The sequence below is a fragment of the Thyridium curvatum genome (genome assembly GCF_004353045.1).
Source record: "Thyridium curvatum strain D216 chromosome Unknown NODE_9_length_649264_cov_80.371750, whole genome shotgun sequence".
NCBI lineage: Eukaryota > Fungi > Ascomycota > Sordariomycetes > Thyridiales > Thyridiaceae > Thyridium > Thyridium curvatum.
In genome coordinates, this window is record NW_022156764.1 from 340,968 (window position 1) to 365,063 (window position 24,096).

The 24,096-nt window shown below is 54.0% G+C and overlaps 11 protein-coding genes across 11 annotated transcripts; 4 read left to right on the forward strand and 7 right to left on the reverse strand.

The window, feature by feature from the left end:
• Positions 1 to 257: 257 nt before the first annotated feature.
• Positions 258 to 1,394, reverse strand: E0L32_002297 (uncharacterized protein; the record flags this gene model as incomplete). Its single annotated transcript, XM_031136471.1, has 3 exons — positions 258 to 984; positions 1,058 to 1,231; positions 1,288 to 1,394. The coding sequence occupies 3 exons, from the start codon at positions 1,392 to 1,394 to the stop codon at positions 258 to 260; spliced, it is 1,008 nt and encodes a 335-aa protein (XP_030988512.1).
• A 1,157-nt stretch (positions 1,395 to 2,551) lies between these two features.
• E0L32_002298 (uncharacterized protein) lies at positions 2,552 to 2,923 on the reverse strand (the record flags this gene model as incomplete). Its single annotated transcript, XM_031136472.1, has 1 exon — positions 2,552 to 2,923. One exon carries the CDS (start codon positions 2,921 to 2,923, stop codon positions 2,552 to 2,554), a length of 372 nt encoding a protein of 123 aa, XP_030988513.1.
• Positions 2,924 to 5,354: 2,431 nt separating this feature from the next.
• On the forward strand, positions 5,355 to 5,806 carry E0L32_002299 (uncharacterized protein; the record flags this gene model as incomplete). Its single annotated transcript, XM_031136473.1, has 3 exons — positions 5,355 to 5,386; positions 5,447 to 5,657; positions 5,720 to 5,806. The coding sequence occupies 3 exons, from the start codon at positions 5,355 to 5,357 to the stop codon at positions 5,804 to 5,806; spliced, it is 330 nt and encodes a 109-aa protein (XP_030988514.1).
• Positions 5,807 to 6,043: 237 nt separating this feature from the next.
• E0L32_002300 (uncharacterized protein) lies at positions 6,044 to 7,432 on the reverse strand (the record flags this gene model as incomplete). Its single annotated transcript, XM_031136474.1, has 1 exon — positions 6,044 to 7,432. The coding sequence occupies one exon, from the start codon at positions 7,430 to 7,432 to the stop codon at positions 6,044 to 6,046; it is 1,389 nt and encodes a 462-aa protein (XP_030988515.1).
• A 647-nt stretch (positions 7,433 to 8,079) lies between these two features.
• Positions 8,080 to 8,458, reverse strand: E0L32_002301 (uncharacterized protein; the record flags this gene model as incomplete). The annotated part of the gene is made up of 2 exons (XM_031136476.1): positions 8,080 to 8,241; positions 8,300 to 8,458. The coding sequence occupies 2 exons, from the start codon at positions 8,456 to 8,458 to the stop codon at positions 8,080 to 8,082; spliced, it is 321 nt and encodes a 106-aa protein (XP_030988516.1).
• An 861-nt stretch (positions 8,459 to 9,319) lies between these two features.
• E0L32_002302 (uncharacterized protein) lies at positions 9,320 to 10,315 on the forward strand (the record flags this gene model as incomplete). The annotated part of the gene is made up of 1 exon (XM_031136477.1): positions 9,320 to 10,315. One exon carries the CDS (start codon positions 9,320 to 9,322, stop codon positions 10,313 to 10,315), a length of 996 nt encoding a protein of 331 aa, XP_030988517.1.
• A 1,480-nt stretch (positions 10,316 to 11,795) lies between these two features.
• On the forward strand, positions 11,796 to 13,073 carry E0L32_002303 (uncharacterized protein; the record flags this gene model as incomplete). The annotated part of the gene is made up of 3 exons (XM_031136478.1): positions 11,796 to 12,015; positions 12,077 to 12,434; positions 12,500 to 13,073. The coding sequence occupies 3 exons, from the start codon at positions 11,796 to 11,798 to the stop codon at positions 13,071 to 13,073; spliced, it is 1,152 nt and encodes a 383-aa protein (XP_030988518.1).
• Positions 13,074 to 14,305: 1,232 nt separating this feature from the next.
• On the reverse strand, positions 14,306 to 15,106 carry E0L32_002304 (uncharacterized protein; the record flags this gene model as incomplete). The annotated part of the gene is made up of 1 exon (XM_031136479.1): positions 14,306 to 15,106. One exon carries the CDS (start codon positions 15,104 to 15,106, stop codon positions 14,306 to 14,308), a length of 801 nt encoding a protein of 266 aa, XP_030988519.1.
• Positions 15,107 to 15,547: 441 nt separating this feature from the next.
• On the reverse strand, positions 15,548 to 17,493 carry E0L32_002305 (uncharacterized protein; the record flags this gene model as incomplete). The annotated part of the gene is made up of 3 exons (XM_031136480.1): positions 15,548 to 16,631; positions 16,683 to 17,166; positions 17,223 to 17,493. The coding sequence occupies 3 exons, from the start codon at positions 17,491 to 17,493 to the stop codon at positions 15,548 to 15,550; spliced, it is 1,839 nt and encodes a 612-aa protein (XP_030988520.1).
• A 1,962-nt stretch (positions 17,494 to 19,455) lies between these two features.
• On the reverse strand, positions 19,456 to 21,777 carry E0L32_002306 (uncharacterized protein; the record flags this gene model as incomplete). Its single annotated transcript, XM_031136481.1, has 1 exon — positions 19,456 to 21,777. One exon carries the CDS (start codon positions 21,775 to 21,777, stop codon positions 19,456 to 19,458), a length of 2,322 nt encoding a protein of 773 aa, XP_030988521.1.
• A 312-nt stretch (positions 21,778 to 22,089) lies between these two features.
• On the forward strand, positions 22,090 to 23,445 carry E0L32_002307 (uncharacterized protein; the record flags this gene model as incomplete). The annotated part of the gene is made up of 2 exons (XM_031136482.1): positions 22,090 to 22,291; positions 22,346 to 23,445. 2 exons carry the CDS (start codon positions 22,090 to 22,092, stop codon positions 23,443 to 23,445), a joined length of 1,302 nt encoding a protein of 433 aa, XP_030988522.1.
• Positions 23,446 to 24,096: the final 651 nt, after the last annotated feature.

The window sequence follows — 24,096 nt, forward strand, 5'->3', positions numbered from 1 at the left end:
AGCACGACTCAAATCAGCGTGTGTGTCAGACTTTTGCTTCGTTATATATATTCGTACCACTTTCAACTACAGCAGCTTATCAGAAAGTATACGGAATGACAAAGAACGGCTTGACATACGTGGTATGCTATGACAAGTCGAGGCTTTAGACGTCTCAAACATGCACACGGTCTGAGTACTATTCACACTAACCCTACGCCTTGCCAACTAACTTCTTTCTCCAAGACAAGCCTGCCTTCGCCACATCGTACAGTCAATCAAGTCACCATCATGCCGCCGGGCAGCTCCGTCAGCCACGCGTCGAGGTCCTCGTTGATCTGCCTCTTGATGGTGCACTTGTTGGCCTGGTCGAGCGTCTGCGTCTTGAGCGTCGGGCAGTTGATCCGGTTGGAGAACAGGTCGCTGTTGCAGTTGGTGTCCATGGCGCGCTGCAGCGCGTCGCCCTTCCAGCCAAACATGTAGTCGCCGTGGATGCCGTACCCGGTCTTGTCGCCGAACGACCACACGAAGGGCTGCGACCCGTCGGCCGGCCACAGCGCCCTGTCGTTGAAGGGCCGCGTGTCCCAGTACGTCTCGTAGAAGACCTGCGGGATGGCGACCGGGTGGGTGGCCGGGCAGGCGGCGCCGCGCGGGTAGGCGACGTGCGACTGGTGGTCGGGTGAGTCGATGTTCTTGCCGTCCCAGCACGTCGGGAAGCGGATCGAGACCATGATGCCCGCGCGGCACTGCTTGTTGGGGAAGCTTGTCGTGGCGCCGCCACGCGTCATGGGCGAGTCGAGGCACGTGTAGTCCATGAACCGGTACTTGGCGTTGAGCTGCTGCGCCGTGCGGAAGGACGGGTCGCCGACGGTCATGCGGAACCCGGGCTTGAAGGCCGTGACCTTGCCCGAGGAGAGGTAGTAGACGGTCTGGCCGCCCGAGGCGCCGGTGAAGCCGAGCTCGTTGCCAAAGGTGTTGACCCGGTGGAAGGTGCCGTTTCGGGCACTGTAACTAAGTGTCAGCACTGTGAATACCATCATTGGAAGAAAACAAGCCGGGCCTCAGTCTAATAGCATACCGGAAGAAGAGGACGGCGGTCCAATAGTTGGAGAAGTCTTCGGTTGGTGTGCACGAGGTGCATGTCGATTCCTCGGCGATATTATGGGTGGCAGGATCCATGGAGGCATTGAAGGAGTTACCGCCGACGACCTGATGCAGATGCACCGAAGGCATCATGCCGGGGTTGACCAGGCTAGAGAGACTTGAGTCAGGATGAAGTTTCTCGTATTGCGGTTGAGAGACGCTCACGGGTCTAGTCGCTCAACCACGAGCTGTGAGCAAGAGAAGCGGAGCGTGGCAGCGGCATCGACTGAGACAGCTGCCGCGGCCAGCAGGCTGAGTGCCTTCCAGTACATGGTGTGGCGTTGATCGTTGGCGTGTTTGGAGTTTCAGTTTCGCCGCTTGGCTTGACCAGCAACAGATAGACAGTGTATCAATAGGCCAGACCTAATGGCTTTCCTGGCGAGACAAAAGATCAAGACCAACCTCGGCTTAGACTCTGGCTATCTGTTTGTTTTATCCCTTTTGCACTCTCATTAACACACTTGTTATCCCCGACTTACAAAACCTTCTCATACTACAAATGCCGAAAGCCATGCATCCTTCGACATCTAGGAAAGCTTTTCTTGGCATCGCCTTCCGGATCTGGGCATTCTGGGGTACATGATAATGATAGGGAGGGCCGTAATGGTGTTCCCGCGCTTGGCCCGGCCCAATGACACGGCGGAGGATGATGAAGCTGGAAGACAGCCCGCAAATTATCCAGATTGGTATGCTGCCGGGAGATGGCACAACCACCACTCGTGACATCAAAAATGGCCGAGGGAATCGCAGCGAACGAGTATCTGCAGTCGGGACTTCGGCATGTCACTCCAATCATGGTCTGGTCATTCTAGATTAGCTGCCAGAGGAAGAGCAGGCAAGCCAGTCTTTGCTGGGTGTGATCGCGATGGCCGCGCAATCGATAAATAAGACAACCGGCACCAGCAAGCCCAAGCATGTGCCGATCGCGGTGTGATGGCCACGTAGATCAGGAACAGAACCAAGTCTCGACCAGGCATGGTTCGAAGCCACCACCACGGCATTCTAGCGATCCCGGGTTCGGGCGCCCACGCGCATTCGCTTGCACTAGCTCCCATCGTTAGCGACCATGAACCACGTTCAGGCAGTGACATTCCAACGGCACAGGGCAAACATGCTGGAGTATCGGAGAATTTCAGAGGCTTGGCATGGCGTTGGCCGGGAAGCCTTTGGATGGACTACCCACAAGTAAAGCAAGACAGTGGCACGGATGTACCGAAAACGTGTCACATCTGAATTTATCCGTGTCAAACTGTGATCAAGTGTACTAATACTAACAGTCGGGGGTATTTATTGTTGCTATTCTGACCTAATCCGTAACGCCTCGTGATGTTGCGCCCTTGCCTGCGCTCCAGTTCCTTCGAAAGTCAGAGAAATTGAACATCCTTCCCTAGTCCCAAAACCAATAAGCAGCTCGCGGCCCCTATTGTCCTCAGTTGGTCTTCTTCGTGGTTGCGGCGGCAGGGCGACGACCCTGCTGCTGGGCGCGGATGTAGAGGAAGCCGCCGGTAGCGACGATACCGAGGATGACGATGTTGCCTAGATCGTAGTGAATGTGAGTAGACGCGTTCGCGAGAGAATGAGCAATAGAGATGAACGTACCGGCGATAAACTTGCCCACTCCACCAGCGACGTCGACCACGCCGCTGAGCACGTCCGTGACGAGGCGCACGATCGACGTGAAGAAGTTGACGATGGCCATGACGAAGGTCTGGCCGAGGTGGACGATGGTGCCGACGACGGCAGCGATCATTTCGTAGAAGGACTTGAAGAGGTCCTCGACGGCGGAGAAGAGGTGCGACATGATTGCGGTCGTGAGTGGAAGAGGGTGATGGACTGCTGACTGGAGGTGTTCTTGTTGTTATTCGAGAGGTGATGCGATATTATGCGATGCGATGGGCTGAGGAGCAGATATGCAGTCTGTCCCTAGGATGGAATCAATCTCTTTTATGGAGTGAACGCCAGAAAGGGCCTCCTTTGTTTCAGGATTCCAAGCAAATTGCAGTATGCCTTTGGTCATGTTATGTCATGAAGCAAGCCTGCTTTTCTTGCGCGCCCGCAGGCTGTGGCTTGCCTTATCTACAGAAAGGTGATATGACGGACGGGCGCCTTTCATCGTGACGTCACCCGCCAATCCCAGCCACCAACGGCAGCCACAACGGCTCAACGTCCAACCAGAAGCCACGATCAGCCGGTGGTCGAGCGTACGAGTCATGCTGTGATTGGCTGTGAAGACATAGTCATGGTCATGATGTCGTGCGGGTGCTCTTAATCTGATGCGGTACGCCCAGGGCAGGGCGAAGATCAAGGCAGCGAGCCAAATATGACAACACACCGTTGGGGCAACGCTCTGGCCTACTTTGGGAGGTCCCGTGCCCCATCCCATGGTGTTAAAACTCATGTCATGAGCACACCGGAAGCTTTTGGCGTCAGGCACTCCCTGTCACTGGTCCATTGACTTACTAGTGCCATGCCTCCAAGGGGCTGGGAGAGGCACTACCGGAGCTTACATTCCAGGGAGGCGCCGTTGAGCATTCCAACACCACACTTGGCTTTCTGGGGAAGAGTGAGCCAGTGCCTGGGCTAGCTAGCATGCAGTTAGCTCACTGGAATTCGACCCAGTCATGTTCGGTGTGCCATGCTGGTGAGTAAGCAGAGACAAGAGTCTCGCGGGAATGACTCGAGACTACTGATCTTCAGGCACAGAACTTCCGTCAGTCGTATTTGCATCCAAGAAGGCTGGGGATTGAAGCCCGTACAAGGGCTCTTTCGGATACAGCCGCGTCCCTGGTATCGACTGACTAAGCTTATCCTCCGTGATGGTATTGGAGATGGCCTGCACATGTTCCCCGATAGAAGGTCTTTGGGATGACCTGAATCTGGCGAAGGCAAAGTGTAGGCCTTGGTTTATGACCACAGGAGTCCAGTCAGCACCACATGAGTTGAGCCTGCTCGAGGACACCGGATCGGAACAACCTTGGAAATTGTCCAGATCATTTGATGTGCAAAGGCCTAGAACATCATTGACGTAGCGGATCCACCTCTTCAACGGTCCACCTTCAACTTATGTGAAGCATCCTTGGTGTATTCGAAGCCGAGTCGGGCCTGAGAAGATGCAATCCGGGGAAAGAATTCAGCTGAATGGCGGCTCACGATTGGCGGTGAACCTCCGTGGCTTGCGTTCCCCCGCTCTTCAACGGCCGCACCCTCATGCAGCTTTATGCAGTCATCGCCAAGACCCAGCCCTGTGACTGTGCTATTCCTCAATAAGAACTCTCAGCTCCTGTCGGCATATGTATGTCGCAGTAGATGTGCACTTTTCGACCTAAGCGACGTTGAGTCTATACATGCCGTCTCGTCAACCGCATTGTGGCGCGTCGGACACGGCCTGATCACGGCCTGGTTTGGGCAACGGTAATCCGTGCCAAGCACTGCATCTCAACGGCACACCAGCACACAAGGTATGAAAGTATCGGGTTCCCTTTACGTAAGGCGCGACACCAACGGCCAGAGCGATGCGAGCGGCTACCACGAAGCGGTATGCTCTGGATGGCCCGTCTCGCTAGGAGCCCTCGGCCGGCCCTAGCGCAGGTTGAGCAGGTTTGTAGACACGGTTCGGTGTATACTTGCATGCATATGAACCGGATATCGCAGTTGTACCACCATCGCACCATTATTTCGTGCGACTCCGAACCGTTGTCGCGAGGGGTCTATGCCAGCACTCGGCAAGCAGACTGACGATGCATTTCGATGCAATGCAAGTTCCAAATGCAATATTCTCTATGCAGTAGCTGATGTAAGATTCCAAGCTTTCTGGCTGGCTGATCCCAAGACAACCAACGCAGGTAAGTGAGGTTGAACAGCTTTTGTGCTCACGATGATCACCGCAGCCGCGCTGTATAGGCTATTGGGTTCTTGGGACCGAGCCAGTTCGTATCACCTCACGGTCCCAAAAGCGGAAGAACTGAGACTCTCCGGCGGGGACACGACAGCTGAGCGACTGCTTGCTTCTCTAGGCCGGCTCAACAACTCAGCTATGAAAGTGAATGGTACTCCTTGCAAAAGATTGCTATGGGTCTACAAGATACGACAGTTGTAGGTTTAGATTCGGGTATAAATATGACCATGTCGCGCCGTTGTTCGACAGCTCAGAGCTTTTCATCTCATCCCATCTTCATCCCATCTATCAAACGCCAAACCAAACAAATCCAAACACACCAAACTCAATATCCAACATGAAGCCTGCCTTCTTTCTCGGCGCTGCCCTGTACGATAATGTCCCCTGATTGACCTGGGAGTGTGGCTATTTTACTGACACAACGTCAAGGCTCCAAGTGAGCTCGACCTTCGCTCAGTGGTCTGCCCCTTCGGCCGCCATCAACTGGAACGGCCTGGGCCACATCCGCGTCTACGCCGTCGACAACAGCGGCCAGGTCCGCGAGTGGCAGTTCGACGGCAGCGGCTGGAACGGCCCCAGCTACATCGGCGCCACTGCCATGCCCGGCTCCGGCGTCACTGCTGTCAACGACGGCGCCCATGTAAGTAGCGGCCTTTCATAGTGTTACCTAGACTTTGGTTAACCAATGGTGTTCTTCCATAGCTTCGGGTCTACTACCAGGACCAGAACGGGCGGGCCCGAGAGAGAGTCTATGAGAATGGATGGACTGACGGCGCTACTCTGCCTTAATTCTGCACCCAACCATATGTCTGCTACAGAGACTTTCTGTCACTAGGAAGCTGAAGGAGGGCGGAGAGGTGGGCATGTAGCTAAGAAGGTGTGGCTGGGGGAGATGTAGCTGAGCGGATGCAATGAGATGTCTAACCCCGACCTGACGCCTCTATGAACCTGTGATGTGAACAACGCCCTGAATCTAAATGACCAAAAGGCCCGAAGCAGGACTCTACCTATTCCTCTTCCTAATACTCACAACACGCCTCCACGGCTAGCAAACAGCCCTTTAGACTCCTCGATCCCCAGCGACCCCGTCAGCACAATCTTGCCAAACGTGTCGTAGTCGTCGGGCTGCGCCTCGGTGATGATCCGGGCCAGGTTCGTCGCCGTCGACACAAAGTGCCGCCGGTCGCGCCACGCGACGGCGAAGTCGACGGCGTCGGCCGCCGTCCACAGGTGCGCCGACAGCGTCCACGAGTGGCACAGGTACAGGTTCGGGTCGCAGTCGAGCGGCAGGTCGCCCGCGAGCAGGCGGTACATCTGCAGCGTGATAAAGGTCGTGAGGAACGTCCGGCGCGTCGACTCCATGAGCACCCACGAGGCCCAGAAGTCGCGCGTCGGGCCGATGGGGTGCAGCGGCAGGACGCGCCGCTCCGTCAGTGCCCCACCACCGCCGGCACCCCCATCGCCGCCGCCGCACGACGTCTCCCCGTCGGGCCGATCGAACGTCATGTACGACAGCAGCGACAGCGTCGCGTTCTCGAGCGCCGGGCGCGACCGCTCCGCCGCGGCGCGGGCGCTGATGTCCCCGTCGAACGCGCGGATGATGTAGTACAGCAGCAGCGCCTGCGCGCGCGCGAGCTTCTCGGCGGGCGCAGCGGGCTCGGGCTCCCCGGCGATGTCGCGCACGCGCGCGTCGATGGCGCTGAACACGACGGCCGCGTTGGCCTCGGTCTTGGCCATGTACAGCGCGCAGCAGCCGACGGCGTCGAGCATGCAGCGCGGCATCCCTTCGCGGTACAGCGACGCGTGCGCCCAGGGCGTCTGCATCTCGAGGACCATCTGCCGCGGGGCGGCCTTGATCGCCTCGAGGCCGTACAGCAGGCGCGTGTCGATGATCTTGGCGACGATTTCGACCGTCCTCAGGGTGGACGAGTTGGACAGGACGCTAAACGCCGGCGGCGCGGGCGTCGGCTGCTGCGCCGCGGGTGTGAGGCTGGCACTGGCCGAGTGGCCGCCGAGGGTCACGGTCGTCGGTGGCAGAAAGTCCCATAGTATCTCGGCGTTTGACAGATTATCCGTGTCCGCCATATCCTGCAGTGGTGCGGTGGCGTATGAAGGCCTGGAGTCTTGCGGCTGCGTCCATGTCGGCATATGGTTCTCCGCGACAGCGTCAGAGCTTGGGACCTGCGCACTGGGAACTAGGGCGGTGATCTCCGCCCCTGGGGTAGCTGGGGCGGTGGCCATACCTGTTCCGCCTGTAGAGTTGGAAGGGTACTGGCAGGTGATACGCCTCCGGCTGCATCGCAGGCACGCTGGCTGCCCGTTGTCGCAACGGCGCTTGGCCTTGATGCAGGCAGCGCAGGACTTCCGCCGCGGCGGGGGGTTGGTCCTCTCGAGGGCGGATATGGAACGCATCATTTGGTCTCCTTGCAATGGAAAATGGGAGTGGAAGCGGAGGAGATGATCCCATGGGGCGGTGGACCTCTTCTCATGAAGAAAATGATGGCCCCGGGTAGGCCACTGTGTGAACCAGGTCTGGCGGAAGTCCGCCTCTGCTTTGTCATCAGGCAGCCGCCGAGACCATGCCGATGAAGGACTGAAACAACCGGAAATGTAAACGGACTAAAGCATGCGAGGGTTGACTGAATGCCACTGCTTATGTTGAAGCTCTGTCTGCACCTGTGCGGTCACAATGTCAGAATGGGCGATGGTATTCATGAGCGATGAAGAAGATCTGGTGTCTGTCATACAACTCCGGTCAGGATCATTCGGCCCCACTTTCGATGCTGCTACCGAAGACTTAATATGGTCCTTGTTCATCAGTCGAACGGATACGGTGGCTAGGTATCATTAGAGTTCATCATACATGTATGGAGGCTTAAGGGATCCTTGGTCATTTCAGCTTACGTGTATTCTGAATAATAAATACATAGGATTACACTGCCAAGTCATCAAAATGCAGCGTTCTGATGGTAGCTCGGGGTTCCGCCCGCTAAGAAATTTACTGTTTCTGGAACAGTGCTGACAGTGGACTTCGTACAGTCAGTTGAGATGCGTATTCTCAATCACAATGCCTTATCCGTCGTGCCCTTCTTCTCAAACTCCTTGTTGGCAAATTCCCTAAAACCGCCCCGAGCCACTTCCTCGTCCTTCGCCTTCTCGGTATGATCCCCGGTGAGGGTGTCGATCGCCGAGTTGATGTTCCCCCGAAGCGACTCGCCGATGCCCTGAAGGCCTGGTCAGCTTTGTACCTGGGCCATGAACAGTGGCTGGTGTGCAACTCACGTGTCCTTGGGCAAAGACACCCTTGATGCCCTGAGCGGTGCGCTCCCCCGTGTTCGGATGTGCCGAGGGGGCGCCCGCTGTAGCGCCGGAGGTGGGCACGCCGGAACCAGGCGCCGTGGTGCCAGCGGCGGTCGTGGTTTGGTTGCAATTACTCGCCATTTTGAGTTGGTGTTTTGGTGGAATGAATTCTGAGGAAAAGTCGCTGGCGGTCTTGATCTTGGTCAGTGGCTTGTATTTGTATTTACGTAGCTTGGGTGATGGTGACATGAAACTCTGGATAGATTTTGACGTCACCCGAGCCGGAGTTTCGTGACGTCATTATTCCCGGCGACAGATTCGTCGATCCGTCATCCAAGCTTCTTGTCAACATCTCTCCTGACAGTTGTAATGGACATGTGTTATCAGGTGTGATAAATTGATAGCCATATCGACGCATCGTTATTTCTGACATGGAGTGATTTGTATTGTCGGGTTTGTGGAGGCTTTGCTCAATCAACCCTTCTTCAACGCGCGAACCTGCGCCATCTAATCTTTCGGAGGGTCGAATCTAATGTTCTTTCATCCTCCTTCTAAGATTGAATAAATCCCCCGGATTGCTTCGCTGAGAATTTGGGGAATCTCTCGACCAAGTAGGTCTTCGAGGATAGTCTAGCCACTTAGCCATCTTACAGTGCTGCGTTGCATCGGCTAGGCCTCCGGACTTAACGCGAAGAAACGCGCGAGACAATCCTGCTGCAGACAAGATTATCTAATGATTACTCCTTTCAACTTTGTTGACATGGCGAAAACTAGGGCCAATTCGTTCACGCAAAAGATTGATGCGTAATCACTTGGGTCGCTCGATCATATCAGGAGGTAAACTCCGCAACCGCGTACCGATACTTCCGTCCTCTTGGTATATGAGAGTAGATCTAAATCCTCGAAGATGGCTATTCAATAACCCCGTATTAAGCTGTATGGTGAACATCTGAACCGTATCGTGGCTTCCAGTGACTTACTTGGCACATCACACCTTTCAGCATGTCCGAAATCCTTGTCATCACCTGCCCCAGCGGCAAGCAATGCTCCCACCTCATCCCTCAGGTTTATGACAAGGGCAAGTTCCAGCTCCGCCTTGCAGCGCACTCTGGATCTTCCGCCGCGAAGTTGAAGGAGAAGTACCCAAAGGCAGAGGTCGTCGTGGTCGAGCTCACATCCTTGTCATCCTGCCAAGATCTCGTGGCCGGAGCCTCAGTCATCTATCATGTCGGCCCTTCTCTTCATTCGCGCGAGCTAGAGATGGGACTCAACATGATCGACGCCGCGGTCTCTGCGAATCCGCGACCTCGACATTTTGTTCTTAGTACTGTCGCCGGCACGCAGATCCGCTATCTCATGCAGCACGACCTCAAGTGCCGCGTTGAGGAGCGTCTCTATCTGAGTCCTATCAACTGGACGATCTTGCAGCCGTCCAACTTCATGGACGCGTACCCTGTTGCCGAGTTGGCTGCCCAGGATGAGCCACACTTTGAATACCGCTGGAACCCGGACATGCAGAACAGCTTGATCGCACTGAGAGACTTGGGGGAAGCAGCGGCCAAAGTGCTCCACGAGGGCGAGAAACACTACTTTGCACAGTACCAGCTGACCTCGACCATGCCCAGGTCGGACGGGGTTGTCATCAGAATCATTGAGCAGATGATAGAGAAAGATATCAAGGCCAAGGTAGTACCGCTCGAGACCGCAACACAGAGCGTTCTCGGCTGGCTGTTCACGAAGGAACTGGACGGCAGCCAAGGTTCGCCAACGGCTGCAGCAAACACTGGAGATATTCGGCCCGATATCACCCAAGATGAGATGGAAAGGATCATCCTGTTTTCCAACCGTCGCGGACTGAGAGTTAGTCCCAATATCATGCGGTGGCTTCTTGGTCGAGAGCCAACCTCTGTGGAGGAATGGGTGCGGCTGGAGCTAAACAAACAAGTCCCTCAGTCTAGACAACAGATAGATTTAGACAAGAGATTGAGTGTGACATAGTAGCCACAAGCTTGCCATTGAATAGGTCGGCGCCGTTTCCCTCTGCTATCTTAGTAACGAATCATGCCTTAGGCCTCGTTTTCGCTGATCTCTCCCTGATTTCAAACGCCACATATGCAATAGTGAAAAGCGCCATAAGTATAGTCGTGCCAATCCCCCAAGCAAAGAAAAATTGGTCTTTTCGGCTCAGGCCTTCCCACCCCTCGTAACACTGGTAAATCTCGTAGGCACGGTAGGTACTCAAAATTTGGCACAGAGCGCAGTATGCAAACCAGACCCGTATACCTGTAGCAGTTGCTAGTTCTGGTCAGCTCATGAGTCGGACTCCCGGATGGACTGTGATGAACTGACTGAGGCCCTTCTTCGTGGTGAGGGAGCTGGTGATCGCCGGGGCGCCCTTGGCTGCAGAATGTCAGAACAGATCGTTTCGGAGATCCACAATCATTGCTCATTGCTTACCGCCGGGATCTGCATGCTGAGGGGAAGGCATATCAGGCCGATTGAGAACGTGTTGGTGAATCTGGCAAAGGCTGACTCTGACTCGGTCAGAGGATCGAAAAAGAGAGATCAAGCAATAAAAATGGGAAGACAAGGATGGGAAGGTTGGAGGACAAGCCGTGGGAGAATGGTAGCAGAGCGTGCAGACGGCACCAACTTCAAGAGTCTGACCGTCCACCAAGCGACAAACTGGAAGGGCGCGTCTTCTTTCCAATGAACACGCTCGGATACGCTCGAGGGCCGCGCTTGCCAAGTCGATGTAGAAAAGCTTGTTGAAGCTTGTTTTGACTGATCTCACGCGAGCGAAACCTGGCGAAGCGCAGCATGATCAAATCTGTGCCCCTCATGCAGCTTATGTTGGGGGCGGTAGGCATTTCATTGGTTGATCAGGGATGCAAGGGCTCCCGCAGCCACACCGCTGGTAAGCACAGCCTCCCGTGCTGCAGTCTGCTGGCCTCTAAGAAGCTTGGCTATTAAAAGATTACATCGGCGGGTTGCACAATGCTGGGGAAAAGGCGCGGGCGTCCTACGGAGTCTTACCCCTACCCTACCCATCATTGCAACCTCAACTCTCTAGTCTCTGAGGATCAACAAGCACAGCTCATGAACGCCGTCCAATCGCGGCAGAATGGCCATCAGAGAAAAGGCAAATATCACCTACGTCCGATATCATCAGAGTCTCCTCTGCATGTGCGCAGCTCATCTCAGCCCCCATCTCACGAGAGATTTGGGATGCACAGAATGGAGATGCATTCAAGTGCAATGCCCTGCTGCTATGTTGGGGGCTGCTCCTACACCTCTGATGAGAGTTTGATGCGTTATACCCTCGCTCACGAGTGAGAGAAGGCCTGTCTTGGCGTGATATAAGATGTGTGTGTTTCCGGGCGTGTTTTTGAGTTGAATAGAATGGATCATCTCATCACCAAGCTCTGCAATTACCATTCAATCAATCTATATTTCAAAAGCACAATTATAATCCAACATGAAGGTGTCTCAGGCGTTCTTGCTCGGTTCACTTGTCCTCCCCATCTTGGCATTGGTCCCGGGGACCAGAGAGCAAGCTCCAAGGGACTTGAATGCCGACTCATTCTCGGAATTTGTCACGAGAAACACACAGCTCATTGACGAAGCACTCAAGAGGCGTGAAAGCATTCAGTATGATGGCCGCTTGCCTGAGCTTCGAGAAGGCTGGCCAAATATCAGTATGACGGAACCCATCATCCCTTTGCCCTACACCCGCGGCATATGCTGACCAGAGGAAAGCGGCTGTAAAGACAAGCCGCAGCGCCGAAAGCAGTGAGTTGGCAGCACGCTCAAGCGGCGAAGTGGCCATCCGTGACGACCCTGGCGACTTTGCGAGATATCTCTTCATGGGTCTGAGGGTCTACACTGTGGTTGCGGCTCCGGTGACGTGGTATGGCCTTGTCGACTCCTGCAGCCAGTTCACGGAGGAGACTGGCAACGGCATTCAATGTGTCTTTGGAGCCATCACTCAAGTCATTGCCATTGTAACCCTTGTTTACCAGGGAGCCATCTGGCGTGGCCAGCTTGCGCAGAGACTGACCGACAACGGGTGGCACGTCCCGGGAATCAACAAGCGGGATGAGTGGGTCAGCAACATGTGAGTTGACAAATATGGGGTGCGTAGGGGATCGCAATGCCCACTAATACTAATCTTCTCTACAGGGTACGTGATCTGTCAGAAGGCCTCAAGAGCGAAGTCCGCCACATTGGCTCTTGGGACGATGAAGACCTTGCAAAGCGCGACTCTGGGCCTGCTGCGCCCAGAGAAGTTTTTGGCATCAAGGCTGGCAACCAGGACTATCACTTCACGTTTATGGGCCGTGATGCGGAGGGCAAGGGTACCTTCAGGCTTGGTCTAGGCGATGGCTTCGACCCGAACGACAAGCAGCGCCGCCAGAACCCGCTCACGAACAACAACTTTTACTTCAAGTCTGGTGGCATCGACTTTGAGGTCCAGGCTGTGGAGAGCGCTTCGTTCCCTGAATGGAGTTGGGGATCGCCCACTGACAATCTCGAGTTCCAAGACATTTACAACTCGGTCAACTGCTACCTCGGAGGCGTGCAGGGCTTGTTCCTTGCTGGGGAGAATGCCATCAACTTTCAGGTCTACGACAGCTTCAAGGATGAGACGCTGTCGGCGGGCATCATGTCCCCTTTCTCTGCCTCTCAGAAATCCGCCATCCGTCAGATGAAGCTTACCGGAGGCATTGAGAGCAACAAGTGCGGAGCTTTCTGATTGCATATGGGGTTTGAAACCTATTATCGTTACGAAAGTTTCAGAATGGACGTAGCAATGCTATTACAAGGGACACACATTTTGCGAAGGGGGTATGTAGTTTGAAATACGGCTCATTGGTTTTTAGCTCTGCCAATACACTCGTTGATTACTCAGTATATTTATTCACGGATTGCGGGAAGGTGTCTCAGACGATCAGTAATTCGTAATTCATAGAAGGACACAAGACCGGTGCTCACAAGCCAAGTCCGTTGAATTCGGGACCGCCTCACCTTTCAGATCTTTCTGTACAATCATAGTTTAAAAAAAGAAAAACTACTAAGATTGCAGTTGGCAGAAGGAGACATTCGAGAGGCATGTATACGATGGACTTATAATATGCACTACTTGCTGCTGGACATGAATCGATCTGCCGCCTATTTCTGCTGTGATGTACTAGTTTCAAAGATCTTCAGCTGTCTTAGCCCATCCCTCTGGCCATTTGACCTCTTCTTCTGGGTTGGGGAGGTGTGAGTAGTCGACAATCTTACCATTCTCGACGTGTTGCCGACGGTTTCCCAGATCGTGGCGTGAGAAGGCCCATTCCTGGAATCTTGTGAAGTTCCTGCACTGGTGCATGTTCTGCATCACAGGCTCCATGATTGACGAGCTCATCCACCTCCAGCTGATCAGGCTGACGTCCGCGTTACACAGCAAAGCCTGCCGAAGGGCATCGATGCAGTGATCCGTCCCCCGTGTAAGTGAATGAACACAATCTTGAAACCCGAAATTCGCTTTCCTGTCATTAAATCACCTAGGACATACTCGAGCAATCTTTAGTTCCTTGATATTGGCGTTGTATATATGAAAGTTAGATCTGCTCGTAATGGAATAGTTCTCGACAGACTAATAGTTTGTGCATGTAATCTTGTGTAGACGTTCCTTGACCGGATTGTAGCTCTCTCCTTCCATTCTTTGGATAAAATTTCATGCTCACCAAAGATGCACGGGGTATCAGCCATACAAAAGGCGTTGGTAACTGTGGTTTGGAGCATGTCAAGGATATCTTAAGAATAAGAAGCCTAGGGACCAACCAGGTGGCAAGACGTAGCTGCGTGCTACTCGCGTTCCCGGCTCCACGGGACCGCCGTCATTATAACAAGGTTCTTCCACCACTTAGATGACCTTTTAATTGCTTTGCAGTATCTCCTATTTGAGCTCAGTAGCATTACGCATCTCCTCACACCTTTCCTTCACTTCCGACAAATAGCCACAATACCGGTCAAAGAAATACCCAGCACCTCTCCACCTCCAGGCCTGGTCATCTTTCGTACCTCTGGCTCGGCGTACTCTCGAGCGAGTTTGCGACCATTGGCCATCTCTCCCTCGGTCAAGTCTTCAGCAATCATCTTCTCCAGAACACCAAGAAGCAGGTCCACGAGATCATCCAGGCTCTCCGCAGCCCAGCACACTTCACGGGTAGTGACCTCCACGTTACCAAACCCAGCACCCTCCAGCGTCCGCTTGTACGTCTCCACCCTTAACCAGTCCTCGGAAATGGGGAACGAGCGCGGCGCCACCCCAGGCCGCAGTGTCTTTTGCACGCGTTCCACGATGTCCAAGTGCGCGTGCGAAGCCCACCCCGTGACGAGTGCGACGCCGCCGTCCCGCAGCGTGCGATGAATTTCGCGGGCGCCCTTCGCAGGGTCGGTGAAGGCAAAGAGGCCCAGGTTTGTGAGCGAATGAGTGAAAGTCCCGTCCGGGAAAGAGAGCGACTCGCCCGGCATCACGGCCGTGTGTACAGTGGGCGGCAGGACGCCTGCCGCGATTTCGACCATGGCGGGCGCGGCATCGATGGCGTGGAGGGTAGCTGGGGTCGCGAGACGAAGGACGGCGGAGGAGGCCAGGCCGGTGCCGCAGGCGTTGTCCAGGACGACAGAGCTAGACGTAATGGGCGGTAGGAGTGGTAGGGCGCGCTCGATCAGTTCTCGAGTGGCTCCGCCAGCCATACGCTCGTAGCTGGCGGCCATGGAGTTGAACGAAACGCTAGTCATAATGATTGATTGTTTTGGTTTTCGAGTGGGCGAAAGACATAAAAATCGATGGCTGTGTGGTTTTGGCATCTCCTGCGTTCTTGTCTTAATACGGTAGAGAAGAGCCGGGAACTTTTCGGAGACATTCTTCAGTCGGACTCTTGTGTCTACACTGGGGAGGCTGGCCTCCAGTCCGAGAATAAGAACCTTGATGGTGGCGGTTTGATTGGTTCGGACTGTACTTCGGACTTCATGAACGATAGTTCTGACTGTAACGTGGAAACATCATTGGTATTAGACAATGTTACAATTGATCCGGATGGAAAGGCACCATAGGCCAGTGTGTATAGATAGCTTGCTAATAGAAACGTTTAGAGGGTATAGCAATACTGACTCGCTAGAAGGGGGGTTTGGATTAATGTTGAACAAATTTAAGTGATCCCCGTGGGCGAACTGAACGCCTCAATGGTAGTCCAGATACTCCTTCGGAACGACCGGCCACCGGTCAACACCGTCCTGAATAGCCATGCTCATGCCGCCGAGCAGGTGACTCTGGATGTGACAGTGGAGGAACCAAGCACCGGGGTTCGTGACGTGATACCGCACAGCCATCCATGCCGGACCCGTGGTAGCCGGCGGCGTCGACAGCCCGTCCCTCTTGGGCGGGTTAACGAGGTTGAAACTGCCCGGCATCGCCTTGGCCGCCTCGGCCACGCTCGCGTAGGGGAACTCGCCATCGCCATGGCCGAGGAGCCACATCTTGTTGCCGTGCTTGTGGATAGGGTGCGGTGGCATGGGGAAGCTGACGGCCACGAAGACGAGGTCGACCCATTCGCCGTAGCATGTCGAGATGGTGACGTTATTGTGGCGCGACGGGTCCGGCTCGAAGAGCAGCGGTGCCTCGTTGTCCAACTGCATCGGGTAGATGGTACTGTTGAGGGCCCAGTTGTAGCTGGCGCCGGCGACCTTCATCGACAGCTTGAAGGTGCGGTCAGCGACGGGGCTTATCACGTCTGGAGGGAAGGACCTGGTGGCGCCCTGGTTGAAGAAGACAACGTCAGAGGTTGTGTTGAGGCCCACGTCATTGATGTAGGGCTCCACCCCGGTGGAGGTAGCATTGGCGCCGGCTTCCTTTGTGTCACGGATGGAAAGCGTGGCTACGCCAGTGATCATCTGCGCCGTGGCGGTTGAAGCGATACGGATCGGGTAGTCTCCGGCTGTGTCAACCTTGACCATCACAGAGAAACGGTCACCGTTGGTGACTGTGATGGCATGAACCAGTTGGGGCTCGATGTAGGAGCCGTCCACGGCATAGACGAACATGGGGTGGCCGTCGATCGAAAAACTACCGGTGATGAGGCCAAAGGTGGCGATGACATTGAAGGCGACCCATTTATCCTGGCTGCACTTCGACTTAGTGACCTCGATGACCTCCTGTGGGGCATTGGTGGGCGTGCAAACGTCAAAGATCTCGGGAGGCACAGCTGAAAGGTTGGTTGGCAAGCCCGCCGCAAGTACATTGCCAATTATATTGCCAGAAAGACACCTGTTGAGCATTAGCAAGTTGGGATATCAGATTTTCTCTTTCTTTACTCACGCCTTGGCAGTTAGGGCAGTCTCGTTACCAAGCTTTAGGAAGGTCTTCTGGTCTGGTGTAAGGAGCGACGCAATCTTCTCCTTGCTCCAGCATTGAACACGGCCCTTTCCATTGATTAGGATGGAGTCATAACAGGGTGTCTCGATCCCTGCGGCAATCTCAATCTTCCAATTCTCCTCGGAAGTGACGTGCCTCAAGTCGGAGAGGACCAGAGGCTTGGCATCCTCCTCAGCCTTGATAATTGCCTTCAGGATTTTGGGGTCTTCGGTAATGAGGCTGAAGGGTTTGGGGTCGGTCTTCCTGGGGTGAATGACCAGCGGCCCGTAAAGACCATCGTCTATCTGGCCTCGCTGGTGAGCGTGATACCAGTAGCTGCCGTACTGGGTTGCTTTCCACTTGTACACAAAGCTGTTACCGGGCTTGATCTGCCGCTGTGTGAGACCGGGCACGCCATCCGACCAAGGTGTTCCCTCCATTTCAATGCCTGCTCACTTCATCAGTACACAATGCTCTGTTGAGGTGAACTGCAGACATACCTACCGTGGAAGTGGATGGTGGTATTGTACGGCATTTTGTTGTGAACGAGCACCTCGACATCATCCCCCTCGTTGATCTCCATCAATGGGCCGGGAAATCCCCCGTTGATGAGGGCCATTTCCCTCTCGAAACCATCGGGAGCATGTTTCTCCCATGTCAGAGTCAACTCGAACTTGCGAGGCTCGCCATTGCAGTCCGGCAACGGGCTCGCAGAGACTACCAACAGGAGGAGAGCAACGGGCCAGAAGGCCACGATACCGCTGAGAAGACGCATGTTGGCCCAAGGATCGGAGGACAAACACTCTCACAAGCTCACAAGCGAGTGCTCGTGGGATGGCAAGAGATTGGGTAGAGCAGAGCCTCCTTGGCCTTTCATGGCCATGAGTGCGACATCCAGCACTCAAATACTCCGTATCTCATCTTGCTGGTGTCTAGTCTCCAGGGCCGGTCCCTCGGCTGCAGTCTGCAAGGTCTGCTCATCATCATGCTCTCATACGTCAACTCTTTGAGAAGCTGAACGGTGGGTCTAGGAATGTACTGGGGTCCACTGCCCCAACACCTTGCCCAAAGCAGTGCCTCTTGATCTCAATCACTCTCAGATCTGCACGCCCCTTATTGGCTTCCATGATTATGGGTAGCCAGCATAGCTCGCGACGGGTACTCCCTGCAGTCTGCCGGGTGGATCCCTGTTTTGGACGGCGCGCCATGATCTGATTCGCAGCCTTGGGCAAGAGAACAGTTGGTCATCAAGCGTGTTCTTTTCTAAAGCTAATGTATTTAGATCAGCATAGAATAACGGGCGACATCCCAATGAGAAAGACGATTGAGGCCAAGATACCGAGCTCGGACGCAAGCGAGTCACGACTCGTCTTGTGCTCGGTCAGATTGAACGTAGGTATTCGACTAGGCTGCAGATCAGAGTACAAGGGGCAGGGCAAACGTGTACCAATCCTGTTGGTACAGCTGCAACAACAGCAAGCACGGCGCAGCAGGTCACATAAGCGCTAGTTTAAAAGTGCCAAAATGAGTTGCCGCCCTTCATGGATGCAATGCTTCCAAGGTCACATCTGCGAACTAGCGTTGCAAAAGATGATAATCCCTACTGGACAAGTCCTGGTCCTAGTGTCACGGACCAGGGCCCTCAAGTGTCTGACATTGTGGGCCACTAGGAAGTTTTTGTTATTTCTCCAAACGCATTGATCACGTTCCTCCCGAATTTGAACAGTCTCATTCCGGCCCTTTTCCTGACAGACTTTCGCGTATTGGTTTTGATTCCGCGTCAATCATTAAACTCCCCGCTTCTTTGAATTTGAATATGTTCGGGAGTTGAGTTCGAAAAGTTCGAATGTACTTGGTGGAGATCTTTCGAGCATAATTATTTCCGGTGGTCCCAGTGGAACAGATCTTCCTGACAGTTACCACATGTGCAAGGGATTGAGTTCAACAAGAGAGATACCCGCCGATCTGCCGCCTCTGCTGTGCGCCTTCTCGTATCTGGCACAAATGATAGTGGGTAGGTGTTGTGTTGTTTTCCATATGACATGGGTCATGACAACTCAGCCCTACACTAATCTTACTGCCTCCCAGGCGGGGAAAGAGATCAGCAAGCCATCCACCCCTGACGATGGCTGTGGCCAAGCTAAACCGGGTGACAGCACCTAATCCGGCCCAGCTTGTGCACTGGCCAAGCACCCGCCGTTGGATTCGGGTCGTCGTATCGGTAAGCAGCAACCCAGCCTCAATGCACCTATCACGGTTGCAATTCCTTGCTTTTCCTCCCATGATTTGCCAAGGCAGTGTGTCTAATTTAAGTAGACTCAAGTGGGGGCTGCATATCACGACTTGGGACGAGAGGCGCAATTCCTCTTCCAAGTCGTTTGATCGAAGATCTGGTTCCTGACTGTGGTTAACTTAGAGTTCGAACTTCCTAAATGGGTTTTGCCTTGTGGAACTCTGCCTCTCCATAGAGTGCTTGAGTGTATATCGATAAGCATCGTCCAGATATCGCAACGATATCGGGCGCCCACAGACCCAGGCCCGCCCAGTTCTCTATTTCTTTTTCTTTCTCTCGCCACATCTTGCCTTTTCCGTCGCATAGTACTTATCTCTAGTCTACATACTGAAGTGTTGCAGGGACTCGCCTGACAAATCGAGGCAGTTAGGGTTGAAAGACGTATTGATATGCAACGTATTAACATTGACCCCTATGGCGTCTACCCGCCAGGACTATACTAGATCACGAGATGCATATTTCCTCCAAATTGCTGTTCCCGGATGCATGCATGCTGGTCCTTTCCCTGCCCTCAAACATGATACTAGCCGGTGACTGGCTCAACTCTGCGTTTTGTAACCTCTCAACGAGGACTCTATCGATGTGCTTGACAGCCCGGATCCTCCTCGAATCTCCGCCCAATTCCCTTCTTTCCCCAAGAGCAGCAGCCGCAGCGACCCACTGACCTTGGCTGAGAATGTCACCCGATGCCTTTGCCATGTAAAGAATGTTGAAGTCATGTGTGGCCGGTGCGGCTGGCCACGAGTCGACACAGTAGACACGAAGCAGCCCTGGCCCTGCCCAAGCTCCGAGCTCAGGCGCGCTGCAGCCATTCGACCATATGTTGAAGATGCTTGACCGCTCCCCAGCACTTCCCTTCAGAGTCGTATTGAGTTCAAAGACAACGTACTCTCCTACAAGGCCTTCTTCAGTGCAGAAAGCCTTCCGGCCGCCAGGTGCGGTGTCAATACCTGTCTGCGCAGGCCACATCATACTTGCCGGCGCCCACCTGAATCCGTTGAGCGTCATTTTGGGACACATGGCGAAGGGTATGTCATGCGGTACGGTTCTCAACATGAGCCAGAATTGTCGGGCTCGCTCTTCTCCTTTGACAGACAGTAATTTGCCTGTGTCAAGGCCCAGCATTCCTGAGACAGACAGAAACTCTTCTGCTGGGACATTGGTAAGTCGATATCGAAACGCGCGGTAGATGTGCCCAATTGTCAACTCGCCCGGGACCACGCGCAGGCGATACAGTTGCGACGCCAGCGACTGCCAGACCGTACACACGGTGCGTCGCATCCACGGCTGAGTTTGCAAGCTGTACCTGTGGAAGCCATCGGCCAGGACGAAGACCAGGTCTCGCGCTAGTACTGCCTCTTCGTATGTCCACATCCTCAGCATCCAGGAGGACAGGTAGATGTGCGCATATAGACTCTCAGTAGATGCTTTACTGTCGCATTTCTCTATCGTCCTGTCCAGCACGAGTACAGTCTTGGCCTGCAGGTACACATCGCGGATGGCGACTAACGCTTTGAAGTACACCGCATCCCCCACGGTGGCTCTGCTGGGTATGCAGATCGCATCGAGCCAGAACCAGCCGCTCTCGGCATGTAACCGACAAAGCTTGTCTAGCCGCTCAACTTGGCATCGGTGCAGTCCTTCCTCCGTAGCGCCACCCAGGCCATCCGCCCAGACGTGGGAGAACGCTATATAGAGACCGGCCTCACTTCGCGAGCTGCCCTTCACCTGCAGTGTTGAGCCTGAGGAGTCTTGTTTCAGAGAAACAATCGGAATCATATCTGCGTTGAGGATCTTCACCACCGATCCCATATCTGGGAATAGTCTCGCGCAAAGATGTTCATCCTGACAGCAATGGGATTGTCGATAGGTCTTCCTGTCGATGTCGCTGCGAGCGCACGCAATAGCCGTGCAGCCTTCGTGTCCTATGGGATCCTGCTGGAAGTGTGTTGCCAAAATCCAGTCTACCACAGACTGTGTGAGCGTGTCCTCCATGAATTTGATTTGGAATGGACACCAGCCCAGTGCTCGAAGACTGTCCCTCCGTCTCTCAACCACATTGAAAGGCAATTGCCATGTGAGCTGGCCCATGTGTTCGTAGTCTGGCAGAACATATAGTCGAGTCTGTTCCACCACGCCCGCAAGGCGTACGATAGCTGGCGTAATCGACTCAATGAGGTCCATGAAACCTGGATATGGTCCGTCCATCTTCGGTCTGAAACTGGGATGGCTCCAACATGTGAATCTCGTCGTCCACTTGTTCACCTCTTGAACCCATTGCTGCATTTCCTCATTGGTCTTTGCCTTGTCCACTCGGCCTTGGCGAATCTGAACGACTCTAGCGTGTAGGCAGAAGTGAAGATTCCGGGTGTACAAGCATTGCGTGCCATCACGGGCACGCCTCACAAGGTAAGATGCGTGGATCTTCTTGCCGATAACGCATTCCATTAGACCAATGGAGAGCCAGGCTTGTAACAGACTCGCGACTCGCCGCCCGACTTCGAATGCCGGCTGCGTTTTCATCATATTGTGACTGTCTCCGAAGTCTCCATTCCAAATCTTGGCAATTTCATAGCCAGCACTCTTGGGATAGTCCATGAACTTGCCGAGGGGTATAGAATCGTGACTGAAGCCTAGCCAGGGAGTCAAGGGCTCAACAAAATCAAAAAGGTTGTCAAACCGAGTCCAATCGGTCTCGAGTACCTCCGCTGTGTAGGCATACCGAAGCTCCTCTGAGGCATCGGGCTCAAAGACAAGGTGCTCCATATCGAGTTCGATCAATGATAGACCCCTCGTCAAAAGTGACGGTCATTCTTAAGTCCGTTTTCTTCTACAGAATTGAGTTCTACTCAGTGGCAGCACAAGTGTGTTAACGTGGTCAGCTCTCATTCGCCAAGGGGGCTGTGGCCCCGCGTTCAGGCATACTGTTGTTTCGCCTTTGCGGTCAGCTGCCTTGATTGGGCTGACCAAAGGCATTTGCTACCCAAAGAATACAGTCTAGATTGAAGGAGAGCACCCATTTCTCCTGGAAGACTGTCATGATCTCTCAACCATATGTTCATCACAGCTCAAGTCACCATGCCACCCAATACCTTTGACTTCCCAATTGCTCCACGAGCAAATAGCACTGGGCATACGCCGCCAGGTGAAGCATTCAAAGATCAGTGGACACATCCAACGGACGTTTTCTCGGTGCTGCTCCTGCTTGGTGGTGATGTTGTGAATAAGGCCCTTGGTCAGTTATCAGGAGGTCGACTTACGCCCGTCACATTCTCATTTGGTATGTCGGCTTTCCTTCTCGCCAATTTTCATAATCACTAATCACCTGGAAAAGGGTGGGTCTCGTACGCCATCACGACCTTGCTGGCGAGTGTGGGCGACACGAAACTCATGCCCCGAGATTCGGAAGGGTCATGTCTAGTCATCACCGCAAAGAATGGATACACGAGGACCAACTCTAGCTGGGTCATTGCACGCATGTTACGCGACCACGATTCATGGATGCACCCTCGAGTCAAGTCGAGACTCGAGTGGATGATAGACGAGAGGCATCATTACTTGCAACGTAAGGCCAAGCCTGGTACCAAGATTCCCAGGCCTGGGCAAACAGGTCTGTGTATATCCATCTACGAACCAAGCAAAACGGTGCCGGCTGGGAAACCACGTCATGATGTGACTTACTGGAGCGGTGTTTTTGTTGCGGCGTGCCAATTGCTGCTTGCAACGGCACCGCTTATCCGAGAACACGATTGGTCCATACTGGTAATTACTGTTTGCGGTACCGTCCTGGCTCTTGGAACAGGTTCCTTGCCGGAGTGGGCGATAGAAAAGTGGGCATGCCGACGAGGCTCCCACAATTCTTACATCTTAACCAGCGGCAATGGCGCGCAGCACGCAATTCTTATCTTGGGCAATGGCAAGGGCCTGAATTTGGAGGACCTAGCAGTGGGTTCTCAAATGCAACCTAGGCCTTCTAGTACACATACTAGGTTCATCTTGGCGGTCATCTCCATCATGTGGATTGGGTTACTGGTATCTGCAGCAGGCATGACCGAGAACACTAGTTATCTTCTGGCTATTGGTGGTATCGGGATGATTCACAATGTTGTGGTTGTGGGCTTGCGGAGGGATCCTAGTACTTTGGGAATCCATCTCGAGTACCGAGATGTGGTTGGCGAGATGACCGTCATGGATGCTCTTCTGGATTTGGAAGCGAAGTATCCGCAGGTGGGTGCAAGTCTGCTGCCCATCTTCTTTCCGGGACAGCTTCGGCTCGACGAGACAAGTAAATGGGAAGCGCTTCGTCAGCGTGGAGAGCAGCAAGCGGAGCAAGCAACAAGCAGCGAAGGCCAGCAGGAGCCCGCTCAGGAGCCTGCTCAGGACCCTGCGCCAGAGTCGTGGGAGGCCCATGCCAAAACATTTGAAACTGGGTGACGAGGCCAATCTAGGCCCATTCTCAAGTTAGGATGTAGATCTAGAAAAAGATCGGGAGGCATTACGGCCGACTGGATGATGTGTAATGGGAGTGTTTGAAAGAGAAGATGAAAGGCTGGGGCGTTGGCCGGGAACCTGTCCTTTTTATTGTCAAATATCTCAATCCTTTAGACTTTAGATTGTGGCTAGCAAATGCCAACGGAGGTTGTAGATACGAACATGTAGAAACACCCCGTGCCTCCGCCCTCCACCCACATATGCCGTCACCGGTCACAGCCTCCATCCTCTGTCTCGATGAATCACTGCCAATCAGTAAAATGAGGAAAGCCGCTTCGAGTCCGAAGTGAGAGTGTTGAAAGAAAAGGCTCCGTCAGGCAACATGGAATGAAGATATGACAAGATAATGGATGATAATTCATGATATGCCCACAATTGCCGTTTGTGTAAAAATGATTATCTCAGCTCGGACCAAAGAAGATGACCGGCCATGATCAAGAATGACTCCCAGCGACCATTCTGAGCTCGCATAATCATCAAGGCTGACAGGAGACTGTGTTGCACATAAGGGCGCTTGAGATTCTCTCCTGTCAAACGGTTGGGGTAATGCAGACGTGGGCACAACACTCCCTAGCGATATGTACATCACTCACT